At 35.5% G+C, this 16015-nt stretch overlaps 1 protein-coding gene across 3 annotated transcripts in view; it reads right to left on the reverse strand.

Annotated features, from left to right (window-relative positions):
- Thsd7a (thrombospondin type 1 domain containing 7A) overlaps window positions 1-16015 on the reverse strand; it is a 444595-nt gene that overhangs the window by 166057 nt on the left and 262523 nt on the right. For all 3 annotated transcript variants that reach the window (XR_003847217.1, XM_008854527.3, XM_029556884.1), the window contains exons 5-6: window positions 1936-2091; window positions 317-529 (exon numbers count right to left, since the gene is read on the reverse strand). Coding sequence is in view for 2 of the 3 variants with exons in the window: in XM_008854527.3 (XP_008852749.1) it covers window positions 317-529; window positions 1936-2091 (369 nt within the window). In the remaining variant the exon portion in view is untranslated. The remainder of the gene's footprint in view (window positions 1-316; window positions 530-1935; window positions 2092-16015) is intronic.

The following is a 16015-nucleotide window of genomic DNA, read 5'->3' on the forward strand; positions in this document are numbered from 1 at the left end:
GGAGAAAGTAGATATTGGCAGTAAATGCTCAAAGGCAATTACATACTTGCCAAAAACGTACTTATGAAACTCAGTAACATATACAATGAATATATAAAAATTAATTAATAAAACCAAAAATAAAATTAATATTATTAACAATTAATGGAATCTTTGTATTATCTCAAGAATACATGAGAGAGAAGAGAGGAGAGAGGAGAGAGGAGAGAGGAGAGAGAGAGAGAGAGAGAGAGAGAGATTTGATTTTGGCATAAGGTAGACACATATCTTTAAGGCTGAGTAGATTTTCAATAAACTGTGATAAAGCATGTCTTACCATCACTGTTGATGCACACAACCTCTTGAACTTGAGTGCCCGGCCCACAAGCCCTTCCATTATCTGGTTCACAGTCTCCAAGCCTCACTGCCTTCCAGTCATAGCAAGACGGTTCTTCACAGGGAATGGCTTCCAGTAAGTGAGGACAGTTTCCAGTGCCCCCAGAACCTCCAGTGGGCTCATTGATAATGCGTCGCTTCCTCAGTTTGAAGCCTGAGTCATTGGAGAAAGAAAATATTTACTGTTAACACCAGAGTTTCAATACATCAGAAAGCTAGTTGAAACTCCAGAGTGAATGCTTGGTGAGGGTGGAGGGTAGAAATTATATCATATTTGAATCCCCAGTGGACACATCCCCAAATCGTAGCTTAATGTGAGCCCGCCAGCCATTTGGGGAAGAAGAAAGGAAGGAAACAGGAAGGAAGGAAGGAAGGAAGGAAGGAAGGAAGGAAGGAAGGAAGGAAGGAAGGAAGGAAGGAAGATGAAAAAAATAAGATCGAGTTTTAGCTTTTCGTAAGAAAGTTAAGGCAAGAGATATCATGTAACTTCAGTCTCCATATAGAGTGAGAGAGAGATATTTTTTTTGTTTGGTACATTTGAAAAGTTTATAGTTACAGAAAATTCAAAGGAACAATGGAAGCTCAGAGCTATTCAGAAATATTCATGATCAGAAAAATGTTATTACTTTTAATTATCCAGCATTGTTATATGAGTGAATGTAAAAAAGACCTCTGAAAGGTTGTATGGTTTCAAAAAGTGCTCTCTTCGAGCCTCAACAGCATCTAGAGCCTGAAGCTCTGAATTCAGAGCATAACTATCTGGGTTTTAGTGTGGATTATTCAAAAGTTCTCCTTCATGCTCCAATAGCTCTTACATGCTACTCTGATGGCAGTATGTCTTCTTACTGCTATGTGAACAGCCTAGAACCACTAGAATGCTGTCTTTTGACCCCAAATAAGAAAACACTTTCTATCATGACATGATATGAAAATGAATTCATCCTGCCCACCAGTAAGTAAGGTGCCACATTCATTCTACTCTTCCTAAGTATATTGCTTTCACTGTAAGGCCATCATTTCTTTGTGTGTGTGGTCTTAGGAATTGAGCATAGGACCTCACATATGCTTGGCAAGCACTCTACTACTAAGCTGTATTATCAGCCTCAAACCAACCAACCAACCAACCAACCCAAACACATTCTTACCTTCAAAGTAATGAGGAGCTCTGATTATCAGACACTATCTGAGCCAGACTGTGAAATCTGCTACCTCATTGATCCTTCAGAAACAATCTGGGTGACAGCTATCATCACATGGCTTACAGATATGGGAGCAAATATTTATATAAATTAACTCATCTAAACAGTAAGGGGCAGAGCAGGTTTTCCAGTCCTGGTCAGCCGACGTCACAGCCCACTGTAACCAATGCATCTTGCCTGTGTTCTTCCATCTCAAACTTCTGACTACCAGAGTAGGTTATTTATCCTTCAAAATCAGTACTCTAATTATTCTGGAAAACATCATAAGCTAACATTCCCAAGAATCACAAAACATTTTAAAACTAATGCCCAATTTGACTCATTGGTAGGTTTTTGAGAGGGTTAGGTCACAGTTACATACCTTTTCTGCCTTGCTGATCATTACAGTTTTCATAAGTACAAGGTCCCCAGGCAGACCAAGGTGAAACCTCACATTCAACTGGACATGGGATGTGGCACAGCTGTGTGGTATTAGGAATGAGGCCATTGCATAATTTTGAATCCACTGGTTTTGAGGCTGTTTGAAGAAAAATATAGGTATCTCTTAAGAATTAAACCGAAAGAAGACATTGTGGGCAGCAATATGATTTTGTTGTGCACAGAAGGATAGTTTTTGAAGATGTGTCACCAAGATTATCTACATTTTGAGAATAAAAAGAGAATGGGAGGGGGTTAAAACAGTATCATGTCATAAAGGAAAACTGGATTAGTTTTGCAAATTGTTGAGTTTACAGCTATTTGTCATGAAGTTAGTAAATACAAATGCGATTTTCTGAATTAGCAAAATAATCCTTCAGGTGAACTGTATAAATTCTATAGCTGTATTCTAAAGAGTGGTTCTTTAGAGAGCTGAGCATGGTAGGAAGGTTGAAGTAGTTTTAACAAACATGTAAAAAATACCCTTCACCTCTAGTAGAGTAAACCCCTGTCAATTTGGGCCCACAGGTTTGTGAGGTGCCACATGGATACAGGGGAAGAGAAACTCAAATGGGGTTACCTTCAACCTCTATCTTTGATACTCATTCAGTGATTCCCAGAGATTTTGTGTGAGCTATTATCTGCATGTCTACAACCCTAAGAGCTGCTAAGGAATTTCTTTTCTTTTTTTGATGACTATAGATAACCTATTTTATACATACGTACATATATTATCATTAATGACAAGATATAGCCATAATTATATGTATATAAATTTTGTTATATTGGGGTGATTTGTGAAGGAAATCTAGAAATATATATTATTTATATATATATATATATATATAGAGAGAGAGAGAGAGAGAGAGAGAGAGAGCACAACATGGACAAGAGAAGAAAATTTTCTGTTTATTTTCTATCCTATCTCTCATCTATCTACCTTTTACTTACCTATCATATATTTATCACTTATAATTTAGTAGCTATAATTACTTTTGCTTCAAAAACTTAACTCATAGAAGTTTTGACCATATCTTTCTTTTAGAAAAGTCAGTTTTCAAAAGAAAGTTTTGAAAGCTTAGACTTGCAGAATACAAAACTTAGGTAACAAAGGCTTGGATAGCATTTATTCTTCTGTGGGAACGCTATTAATTTACAACTGTATAAGGTTACATATAGACACTAATAGAGGATTTAAAATATTTTAAGCTGGCTATCCTAACTTTAAATAAAAGCACTCAATGGTCCTACCCAGTTCAGATGCAAAGTCTATGAGTCACAATAATAACTTGCCTAACAAAACATTTCTATTGGTTCAATAGTGGCACTTTTAGCATAGGGGTATTCAACAGCTGTCTAATTGGACTTAAGGACAACTCAATAGGAAGGAATCCATGTATGGTACTATAAACATAGCCAAGTACAGATGGTAGGAGAGGCCATAAACCCTAGAGAAAAAAAAACCTTTGCAACTTTCCTTAACCAATGCAATTTATTATTATAGTTTAATACAATATATTTTATTTCAAAAAGCTTTTTTTTTGCAACTTATGGAGACTATTACAGAGATCTATAGTTGGTCAAAATGCAAAGAGTGACCGTGGGGGCCTCCAACTTTAATTGCTACAACTGTGATGCAACCACTACACCTAAGGCTCAGAGAGCATAGCAGAAGAGGAAACAGAAAGATTGTAACGGAGGAACAGAACACCTGCTGCTAGATAATACATTCTAGACATGATTGGTGAGCCGCACTCATTAAATCTCCACAGTGTGGTAGCCAACTATGATCTGCACAATAACAACACCAATCGAAATGACAATGTGAAAGTGGAAAATTTCACAGGGTCCCACTTCTACAGGAAGAGTTACATGCAGTCAATGGATATTGAAGGAAGGAGAATAGTGTTATCCAGGGATAGTTAGGTTATCTAATCCCAAATGGTCAGTCTTGAACACATGTATACATAAGTACCACTAAATGAGCTCAGTGCATTATAGATGTATATGTATATATATGCACAGGTGTGTATATGTATATTTGTAAATGTACATATGCATATGTAGCAATAATAAAAAAAGAGGACAAGAAATTGAGAGGTAGTGGGGGGACTACTAATGGGAGGATTTGGGGTAGCGGGAGGGGTAAAAACGATGCAAATACAATTCTCACATGTGAAATTCTCAAAAACTATGAAAAACTCACTGGATGTGTGTACTTTTATAGTTTAACTCTAGGACTGTAAGTACTTGTGCTTCCCTTAAGTTACTGTACACATAATTACACATAACATAAATGATGGCTATAGGCGATGATGTTGACTCCTACTCCCACAATTTTTGTTTAGAAAAATATTGCAAGCTTTACTTTTGCATATTCTTCCCAGTGGTACTTGCCCCTCCATTCCTTACATACTACAGTGTAGATAATGACGGGCAATTTCTTATTTTCTTAGTATGAAGCATAGTAAGGATTCTCACTCAAATTTAGAAGAATTGCTAAGTGCATCATGATATCAGCCAAAGGGAAAAATTAATTTATTTTGACTGCTTTCTAACAGTGACAATACTTAGCATACTAGTGACAGAAAACAGAAATAAATGCATCATTTCTCTGAACATCAAAATCTAGACATACGATACATATTCCACATAAAACTGAATCTTTTAAAGACCCCAATAAACAGAGAGTCTATAATACAAAGTTGAATCAACTGCAAATGAAAACAAATTAAGTTTTGTTTTGTAAAAAAAGATTTGTAAAACCTTTTGGACTGTATTCTAAATTAGATATTTTGTGCAAAGGAGACCAGGAAAGCCTCTATCCTTCCCTTTGAGTTGACTGAAAGTTACCTGAAACCTTAATATAATTATATTGTTTTGAAAATAATAATTTCTATATAGTGAAGTATACTGGGCATGCAAATTTGAGAAAAACCATCAAAAGAAATTCAGGAAACTTTAGTGGGGAAATGGTTTTATTAAGGAAATAGGTTCAAACAACTGTTTCTTCAGTCTGCTTCTTTTCTTTATAAGTTTAATTTAATTTTAGTTTTGATGTATTTTAAATGTGTCAAAAATAATTGCTCAGAAAAATCTTGAGCTACTAGAAGAGGAAGTGATGAATAAAGTCTTGAGAAATTACTGCCATAGCGATATCCTCTTGAGGCCTGAAGAGCTACTAAGTCAACTAAGTCAGCCCTGGGATAACATAATTATTGATAATTTGACTTCTATTTTACTGATATCCTTTTACATATATAGGTTTTTCATTAATCACAAAGATAGAAGACAATACCTGTTTGTGTGTACTTCTAGTTCTTTATTGATTTTCAATATAGTTTTTTTTGTAAACAGATTATGTATTGATTAATGTAAATTCCAGATACTACTCAAGTTCCTTAAAAACTATGACTCAAATACACCTTTGTAGTTGCCCAAGAGTTATTTGAAAAACACTGTGATTCAATGAACGAAGGGCAAACCCACGAGACCTCACTGGCCTCCAGTTGTACTTGAGGGATACAATTTATGTAGCCTTTATTTGATGACGTCTTGTTTTCTGCTGGTCTCATGTTGTCAAATATTGAAATTTGAATTCAAGAATAGCCAGTTTTTGCTGTTGTATAATTTTACTACTTAAGAGGATTGCCATATAGTAACCTTTTGACAAAAATGTATCTAATATATTTTTTAAATATTGCTATTGATTTCTTAAAACTAAAGAAGACATTTTATGTTTTGCCATATGATTTAAAACATAATTAAATGCATATTTTATGCTTTATGAGGTCACAAAGTCTGAAATTCCTGGTGTTATCAAAACAAATAAACAAACAAAACCCAACACATACTCTGAGACTGATACACCTTTGTAGGTCTGACATGTTTTTGTGTTTTGTGTATTCAGAGCACTTTAAGTGGAAAATATCATTATTTAACATAAACTTAGGACTTCTGTTTCCATCCATATGACCAATACATAATTTTAAAAACACATACTTTCTTTTCAGATAATTATATCCTGTACCTACTGTACCCACTTTAACATAGTGAAATGTTACTAAACTATTGCATAATATCATAGTCAGTTGTGGATACATGTTCATGCAGGGATGAAGAATATCCACACAAAACTCATATCTTTCAAAACTTCAAGAAGTGATCTGGCTGTTTAAAATGTTCATGCTAATTAAGGCAAGGCCTAAATCCCATAATTGGAGTGTTCACAGAAGAAGGCCTGATGATGAAGACATCAGAGAAAATGGCTGTCTGCAGTAATGTTGACATAAGTTATGGAACGTGAAGGACTGCTGTAGCCCTTCATTCATGATTTTAGTGAAAAGCATTCAACCTTTTGTCATTTTGCCATGGCAACTATAGATTTTTGAAGGTGTTATAGAGTTGGATATTCCCCATTCTATGCATACTTTTTCCAAAAGTGTTATTGTGAACTGGTGTTTAATTTTGTCAGATGTTTTTTCCATGTTGACATTATTATGTGACTTTTTTTTTCTTCTTTAACCTCTTAAAATAGAAGGGTATTTCGAAAGATTGTCTAGTCTAATATTGAAACAGCCTTACATCCATGAACACATTTTAGTTGGTCCTTTTATATATTGCTGAATTTGATATGCTAATATTTGGAAAATATTTTTATTTTTCTGTGCATGAGGTAGTTTAGTCTGAAATGTGCTTGCTTTCAGGTATTTCCCCCTCTTGTTCATTTTGTATAGAAATTTATTTAATATTGAGTCAGCTTTGGTAGGTTGTGATTTTACAATTTCCATATTTAATTCCTTCCATTTAGTCTTCCACAGAGAATTGCAATGATTGATTTCCAACCGTTTAAAGATTTCACTCTTATCTTTCTGTGATTGAAATTTAATTTGGTTCCATTAATTCTCTTGTTTGCTGAAATTGTTTTCATGTATTATAGCATGGCTTGCTCTGACAAATCTATATCTAAAAAGGTACATTAGCTGTTCTGGGACAGTATTAAATCTATATAATGCAAGATCTTTAAGTGTCTTTTAGATGCTCTTGGTTGGTGGGATAGTTGGGTGCTTCTGTATCTTTGCTGAGGTTTTGACCAGTTTGTGTTGAGAGAAAGAGTACTGTCTCCGACTCAGTTGTGGATTTCCCTATTTCTCCATTCAGTACTATCAAAGTTTTGTTTATGTATTTTCTAGTCTGATGCTTGATACACAGCACATTTAAGATTCTTTTGCCTTTTATGTAGACTGAATCTTTTGCTAGAAGCCATTCTGTGCATGTGATAATTGACTTTGTCCTGATGGCTGATCTACCTGACATTAACATAGTCCTGTTTTCATTTGAATGATAATTTGATATATTATTTTTTATTTTTATTTGAACTTTTAAATATCATTATCTGTGAAGTGAACTTCTTACAGCATACCAGGTCACATTTTTTCATTCTATTAAAATGAGTTTTAACTGGTAGTGATGGTCTAAATGTAATGTGATTACTGATATACTATGGCTTTAAGGCTGCTATTCTGGTCTATTCTCTAGTTTTTCTTTTTTCTGTCTTCCTGCAGGCTACTTGAACATATTTTAGATATCTATTTTATCTATTATTTCTCTCTCTCTTTCTCTTCCCTTTCTCCCTCACCCTGTTTCTCTGTCATTCTAGAAATGGAACTCAACATCTTGCACATGTTAAACAAGTAATCTACTATAGAGCTGCTCTTCCAGCCCTTAGTACATCTCTGTATATCTTTTAGTGTTTCTCCTAGGTATTACATTATATGTATTTACTACACCATCTTATGGTATTATCATTTTGTTGGTGTAGGTATAGAAACTTTGTCTTTATTTGTCTTAAATTTTCCTTAATTATAGTTGTCTGAAATAGGCCCTGATGTACATTTGACTTATATTACATATTAATGTTATAATCTTTATTCAACCACCAAACATAATTTAGAAAACTCAGGAGAAGAAAAGCTCATGGTCTTTGCCCTGCTTTGTTTACCTGCTTTCTCTTTTGTAGTATTGCAAGGTTCTTTCTTTGATCTTTTTTTGTTTTTAGAGAAATTCCCTTTGCTATTATTTTAAAGTAGATCTGCTGGCAGCAATTTCTCCTAGTTTGGCATCATGTAAAAATATCGTATTTCAATATCATTCTTGAAGGATACTTTCTCTGAGTATTCAATTGTAAATTGACAGGTGTTTTCCTTTAGGTCTTGAAAAATATTGTGACTTCATCACAGTCATCACATTTCATTTTATTGTCACTAAAATAGACTTTTATCAATAGATAGTATGGCATTTTTCTCTACTTGCTTATTTTTCTCTATCTTTATTATTATTGTTTTTTTTTAGTTTTTGTGCAATTTATATCATAGTTCTTAATCAAATTTATACACCCTTCTCCCATTCATGCCTTCTATAGTGTCCCCCACCCCCAGGACGTCATGCATTCTGTCATTTGTGTTAAATCCTATATGGTCAAGCATTTGTACCAGAAGTCTTTTAGTGCAAGTTCATCCACTAGAGTCTAGCTAGCCTATTTAGAGATTTTAAAGAAGATCTCCTTGCCCTCACCCAGCACTAATCAGGTGTCAACAGTTCCCAGGCTAGGGCCAGGGCCACTGCCCATTTTTTTCACTCCAAACTGGGCCCTTGTCTGGTTGAATCTGTATGGGTCTTGTGCATGCAGCCACCATTGCTACAAGTTCACATGATCTTTAATTTTCATATTTGATTACAGCATGTCTTGGCATATCTTTAAGTTTAACCTGACTAGGACTCATGTAACTTCTTGATTCTGTGAGCTGATTCTGTGGATTGATTTTACCTGCCAAATTTGAGAAGTTTTCAATATTTTGTCATTACTTTGGGTACTTTTCCTTTTACATTTTTGCCAACTTTTTCTTCTCTGATACTCTTTATGAGCTGAATACTAGTTCTATTGTTATAGTCCCACAGATTCCTGAAGTAATCCCCCCAAACCTCTATATTTTTCTGTCTGTTGTTCAGATTAGGTCATTTCTTTTCTTTACATTACATGCTTCTAAGGATCTAATTCATAGCCTATGCATGCTGAACAGTTATTGTACCACAGAGCTACATCCTTAGCACCAGATGAGGAAATTTCTACTCTGTACTCTAGTTCTTTGATTCTTTCTTCTGTCTTCCATTGTGCTATTAAATATACACCTAGCACTTATCATTTCAGTTACTGAATTTTTAAGATCTGGTATATTCACTTGGCTTCTTGTTTCTTTGGTAAAATGTTCTAAGTTTTGCTTCATAATTATTGAAACTTTAAAAAATCATAAATTAAAAAAAAATGCTCGTTAGCAAATTATGTGTCATCACCTCAGTGTTTGTTGGCATTTATTGATTGTCATTCATTCAGTATTATATCTTCCTTCTTTTTCATGGGTTCAGTGACTTAGTTGAAACCTGGACAGATTCGTATATCATAAGTCTCTAGATGCTTTGGAAGATTATCTTCATTAGTTTTTTCTTCCTTGACATTGGTTTTCATTGACAGTGCTTCAGCATGGGAAAGGGTAAATGTGTCATATTGTTGCTATGAGGTGAGTACCTTTCCTGACCTTCAATGACAACAAAGGGATTTTTAGTTGCTTTTGTGTAGATATGGGTATTTTCTTTTCCCACTTATCTTCCTCTTAACACCAGTGATATGGGAGCTCATTCCCAGCTGTCAGGCATAAAAGGCACAGTTTCCTGCATGGCTTTCTCTGACATGACCCAGAAGAAATGTTAAGTATCTGGTTATAAATATCAACAGTGGAAAACTGAGCTTACTCTAGGATTTTGCTGGTGTGGGTAAATATACAGCCTTATTCTTGTTCTGATTTCAAAGTGCAATGGACATTTTCTAAAGTTTTGTGTCTTTAAAGTTGTTCCTTCATTTTTCCTTTGAATAGAAAGAGAAGTCATTTGATACAGTTTTAAAATCTGTGTTCCCTGGTGCTTACTGATCATCAGATTCTTTAGTTTCAAATCTGATATATAAGAGGTAAAAAGAAATCAATCTTTTCATTTCTGGTGGGCTTAATTCTCTCCAATTTTCCTCGCATTCTTATGATTTGTTGCTTATGTATTTTTAATTCAATAGGAAAAATAGAGAAAAAACTCTTTTCAATCTTTCTGAAAGCAGAAGTGTTATGCAATATTTTAAAATAAAGCCTTCTAGTTATATAACTGGGATCACTAGAATGGAAATGCCTCAGAGGATTTTCAGAGTCCCCAAAGTGAACCCAACCCAGCATCATACCACAGTTCTAAACCTGACATCTCCTCTAGTGCGCCCCTCATCCCAGAGCACAAGGCTTTCCATTTTTATAGTGGAAAGACTACAGTTGCGTTGCTGGAGATCTTTATATGTGTCAAAGGAGGGCTTTTCAGACAGAAAATACTGTTTTCTGTAATAGGCCATCATTAAAGATATTTCTGAAGAACTTACTGCTCATAAAATATGAGGTGATCATAGAAGCACAGCAGACTAACTTTCCAGATCCTGGTGATCAGAACCATTCATAAATAGTAGGTATCGGGAGTGTGACAGGCAGAATACTTCCCCCTTCAAAATTTCATGTCTCAATCCCTAGAATTTATGCACATGCTTCCTTTACAAAATTCAACTTTGCGGGGCTGGAGTGATGGCTCAACAGTTAAGAGCACTGACTGCTCTTGCAGAGGACCCGGGTTCGATTCCCATCACCCACATGGTGGTTAACAACCATCTGTAGCTCCAGTTCCAGGGGATCTGACACCTTTTTTTTTTACCTCCTAGGGCATTGCACAACAGTGGTGCACTTACACACATGTGGGCAATAAAGTCATTCACATAAAATAATAATAATAATAATAATAATAATAATAATAATAATAACACAAAAAAACCGATTTGCAAGTGTGTTTAAAGGACTGAACCTTAAGATGAAGAATGGAAACTGGATTGTCCAGGTGGGCACAATTTGATTGTCTGAGTTATCTAAGGCAGAGAAACTTTTCCAGCTTAGAAGTTGAGCCAGAAGAATGAACAAGAAGAACCTTAGCATGATAGGCATATGATTTACCATGATGACCTTGGAGAGAGGTGCCTGAACCCCAGTGCTGAGTGTGGCCCCTAGGTGCTGCACACAGTACACAGCAGACACCTATGGGGTATGGAGGACTTAGTGTTCTATCTATTGGACAAAGCTTCCTTCTCATGGCCTTCCAAATGAGCAAGGAAACCGATAATCCCCAAACGCTTCTGAAAAGGAACTCACAGGCTTCTTGATTTTAGTGTGGCGGTCAGACTCCTGACCCTCTGAACTATAAGATAAGGTGTGAACAGTGTGCGATAATTAGTTACAGCAGTAGTAGAAAAGAAAACAGAAAGGGGTAAATAGCATGCTAGAGCTAAACTACAAGACCATATACAATGTATGTTGGTGGAGAAAGAGTGTAGTACATCATTCTAAAGTATTTTGGAAGCCATGTATTTTAATTATACACTCCATTCACTTGGGTGTGCATCTGAAAATTTTAAGATGCTTTCTTCACATCATACCTAAGGATGCATAACTTTTAAACAAGGAAGCAATGTGATAATCACAATGCAGGTACAACGAATTCACAGGAGGACAAGAAAAGAGAAAAAAAGAAAAAGTGGAGTCAAAAGAAGGACATAAGATAGAAAGAGTAAGTACAAATGATTAAAATTTCAGTTTGGATCCAGAATGCCCCCAAAGGCACATTTTCTGAAGACCGAGTTCCCAAGACAGCAGTGTACAGCTGGGGAACTTGATTGAATTATGATTAGATTATTACAAAGGCTCTTCTTTCATCAGTGAATTAATCCATTGATTAGTTCACGATTTGATGTCTATTGGAAGGTGAGAGAAACTTAGGAGATAGGACTTAGTTAGAGGGAATGATTCCTTGGGGATTTGCCCTTGAGAGACTCTATCTTCTACATGTTGTCTCGGCTCCCTTTCTTTTTCTTTCTTTCTTTCTTTCTTTCTTTCTTTCTTTCTTTCTTTCTTTCTTTCTTTCTTTCTTTCTTTCTTTTTCTTTCTTTCTCCCCCTTTCTTCCTTTCTCTCTTTTTCCTTCCCTCTCTCTCTCCCTCTCCCACTCCCTCTCCCTCTTTCTTCCCCCCTCCCTCTCCTACATGCCATAGCATAAGCTTCTCTCCCTCTTGCTCTTCTACAAGGATGTTCTGCCCCACCAAGGCTCGGGAACAATGGTGTCTAGTGACTGTGTACTGAAATCTCTGAATCTCATAGTCAAAATAAACCTTTCTTCCTTTTACATTGTTTCTGTCAGGTGCATTGTCATTGCCAGAAAAGCTAGCACAAGAATCTAAGTTGTTTGACCACTTTTGAAAATGGGATTCATCCAGCATGATTCAAAAGATGTACATGCTCCTAGGTACATACACTGCAAAAGTGATCAGATATTTGCCAGGAGATAATTGTAAGAATGGCTATTGCAGCATTTTTTCTAATGGCAAATGCGTATTATTTTGCAATATATTTTGCATGAAAGTAGAAACAGTTTTTGTTAGAATGTCCAGAAAAAGAGCAATGGGTATAAAAGTACTCATTACTGCATTCATTCACTTGCTGCAAGGATATATACATCAACTTGTTCAACTCTAGGCATGCTTCTGGTGGTCTTTTTTTGAGCAGTTTCTTAAGCCAAATACATATAAAGTATAAAATTCAGCGGAGAGGTTCCACTTGTGGATGGAGTGAAATATGGTTTACTTAACAGCAAGTGCTTTTATTTATTATATGTCCAATATATTTAGTGTATGTCCCTAAATTTAACAAATATTCATTCATTGCATTCTATAAAACTAATGGGGCAGGTATTCAATTATCTCCAATATTATTATTATTATTAGGGGAATTGTGTATGAGAAAGTTAAGTAATTTGCTCCAAATCAAATGATGAGGAAGTGATGAGGATTCATATATTGGTAAGTATTTTGGCTCCTTTATCTTAAATACCCCTAACTACCACTTCATATGATCTAGGAAGAACACTTGAGGGAGTTTTAATAATATGTAATGGCTATGAAGATATATAGACACACACATACACACATTTTAAAATACCATGAATTTAAGAAATACAAGTAATGCAGCTTACAAATATAATGTATGTTCTAAGAATACAATATAATGTCTCTCAAGATAATCAAACTTCAATATTGGTGGCCTATCAATAAAAATTATTCCCACTTTTGTGTTGTAGTTGTTAGTGATAACCAAATTTTGTATATGTGCATTGCCTGCATGTAAGTGTACTCCTGTCGTGTAATACCCGTGGAAGTCAGAGGAAGAAATTAGATTCCCCAGGAACTGGAGTTAGGGATGGTTGTTAGCTGCCAAGTGGGTGCTGGAAATCGAATCTGGGTCCTCCGCAAGGGTAGTCAGTGACTACTTAACCCTTGAGTCATCTCTCCAGCTCCTTCTGCTAGATTTTAAAAATGGACTGTCCAATTAAATTTCTATTATAATTGGATATTCCTCAATTGTACTGGTGATGGTAATGATTACTTGTATTGTATTTGATAAACTATTTTAATCTCCACAGTAATCTTTCAGAGTAGGCATTATTTTAATTTCAATAAAGATAAAGAAACTGAGGTACAGAGAGTAAAGAACTTGTCCAAGGCCACATGCTAATTAGTGGCAGATTCTGAACTGGTTTATCTAGTATGTTTTACTGTGATATGGCAAATAGCAGGAGTCACATTTCCCCTAGTTCTCATGCAACTCTCAGAAACCTAAAACATAAAGGAATGAAGGACATTTGGACTAGTACAATGTTGTGTCTTTAGCCATCTATTTGTTTATTATCATTGTGATAGGTAATGGAGGAGCTTAGAGTGAAATTCATCTGGAAAATGAATTTAAAAATTTACATTCTTATCTACTTTAATATCTAATTTTTTAAAAAGTTATCTAATAACTTTTTTTTCTAAGACCCTCCAATTATACCTCATGTACAATTGACTTTTTCATCATGAAAATACACCTTTGGCTCTTCATGATATTTTAAGTTAGAGCTCTTAAATTCAGTCATTTTCAGGCCATCTATATAATGATATTCCTTTTCTATATTTATTCAAAAGCTATACTGGGGATCAAAATTTGAGATAAATGTGAAATGTAGTAACCTTAGTAATTCATTCATACAGTCATCATGGACTGCATCGTGGGAAGCCATAGTGACTGGATCAGATTGTTTTGGGCTTTTGAGACAGGGTCTTGCACTATAGCACAGGCTGGCCTATGTAACCCAGTTTGGACTTGAACTCCTGGAAATTCTCCTCCTGCCTCAACCTTTGGAATTCTTCAGTTACAAGCTACAACTAATGTACTGGGCAACTAACAGTGTTTTAAAAGATAAGAACAAATTTCTAAGGAAACAGACTCAAACAGAAGATCACCTTGCAGCTGCTGTGCTATCTGAATGCTGCATGTCAGCAGAGTTAGAGAATCCTAGTGCTTTTTCCTTCAGCCTTCATTGCAAACTGGAATGCCAGATGAACGTGGTCCTTTTCTACTTCTCTCCCAGACTCCCTTCAGTCTCACAGGTGTTATCTCTTAACTTGGCACCTCCAATTCCTTCATTATCATACTTAGCATTATCTTATGAGAAAATGAAATGTCCTCTGTGTTTCTGAGGCTATCATGAGTGGAATTATTTCCCTAATTTCTTACTTCTAATGACTCTCTCACCTCTCAACTCTTACCAGAGAAACTTTCTTATCTAGAAGATAGTGATTAACACAGAGACTCACAACTGATCAACATAAGGGACTGCAGAGTGCTTATCTCTAAACAGGACACCTATATCAAACTTCTGCTTCCCAAGGCTCAGGGAAGAGGGGGTGGAAGAAGGGATTGAAAGATCGTCAGAGCCAGAGGGGGTAGATGGCCCCAAGGAACCTGAGTTTTCTAGATGTCTGGACAGTTACTCATATGAACTCACAACAACCGTGTCAACATGCACAAGACCTACATAACATCAAACCAGTCAAAATCCTAGCATAGAGGTGGTGAAGTGGATAAGCTGCTTCAACCGTAGTTGAAGAACTATTGGCAACAGATGCCTACTGGGGAAAGGGAGAGTCAGTTTTCTCTGAGTGTGATGCTGGGTAGGTTAACCAGGCTCCAGTGGATGGACCTACACTGAAGGGCATTTGAGAACACAAATTTGACTCAATACGCCTTAATAAAATTATGGGCTGAATTAAGGTCATACTTCATCTAAATTCTAAATGCTAAAATTCTCTATCAGATAGTAAATAACTTACATTTTACAAGCTTATTATTTTAATTTACAGTAGCTACTAACACTTTTGTCTTGGTTAGGGACATTACAAGTGGGAATTTGAGTCAATGAAGAAGTGTTGAAAGATTTCAGTGGGAGTTTTCATGCATGCTATTCAACAATGTGTCCTGTATAAAAGAGTGGGGGAGAATCAGGGGGAAATTACAAATGTTGTGTAGCAACAGATGGTGCATCTGCCTAGTGGGAGCACGAGGTCTTCATCAAGCTGTTGAGAGAATTTGTGAGATTTAAATCCTAACAATGATTGGCATTGCTATGGAGATGTGTATTTTGAATAATCCCATGTTCTTTAAGTGTTCTTGTTTTAATTGAAACAATTCATAGAGAGAAAAGATCTAACTTTTGTTTCTATAAATACCTAAAACTATTGCAGCCGATTATGCCTAGTAATAATCAGATACATACCGATTAGAGATGCATGTGCCAACATCTCAGTGTTAGCAGCAAAAACAATGAGTCTTTCTGCAAGGAACAATATATTTTAAAATGAAATGGAGATATTTTTTAAAGGTTAAAAGCTCATTGAATTTTATGTCTTACAAGGCTTACAATATTGTATGAATTGTATTAATTCAGCTGTGAATCTAGAAACTTAACAGCCACTTCTGAAAGAGATGTATTCTTGCTCTGGATTTTGTTACTGAATATGTTAAAGCTGAAA

Source organism: Nannospalax galili, unplaced genomic scaffold, assembly GCF_000622305.1.
Source record: "Nannospalax galili isolate Female #2095 unplaced genomic scaffold, S.galili_v1.0 scaffold787, whole genome shotgun sequence".
NCBI lineage: Eukaryota > Metazoa > Chordata > Mammalia > Rodentia > Spalacidae > Nannospalax > Nannospalax galili.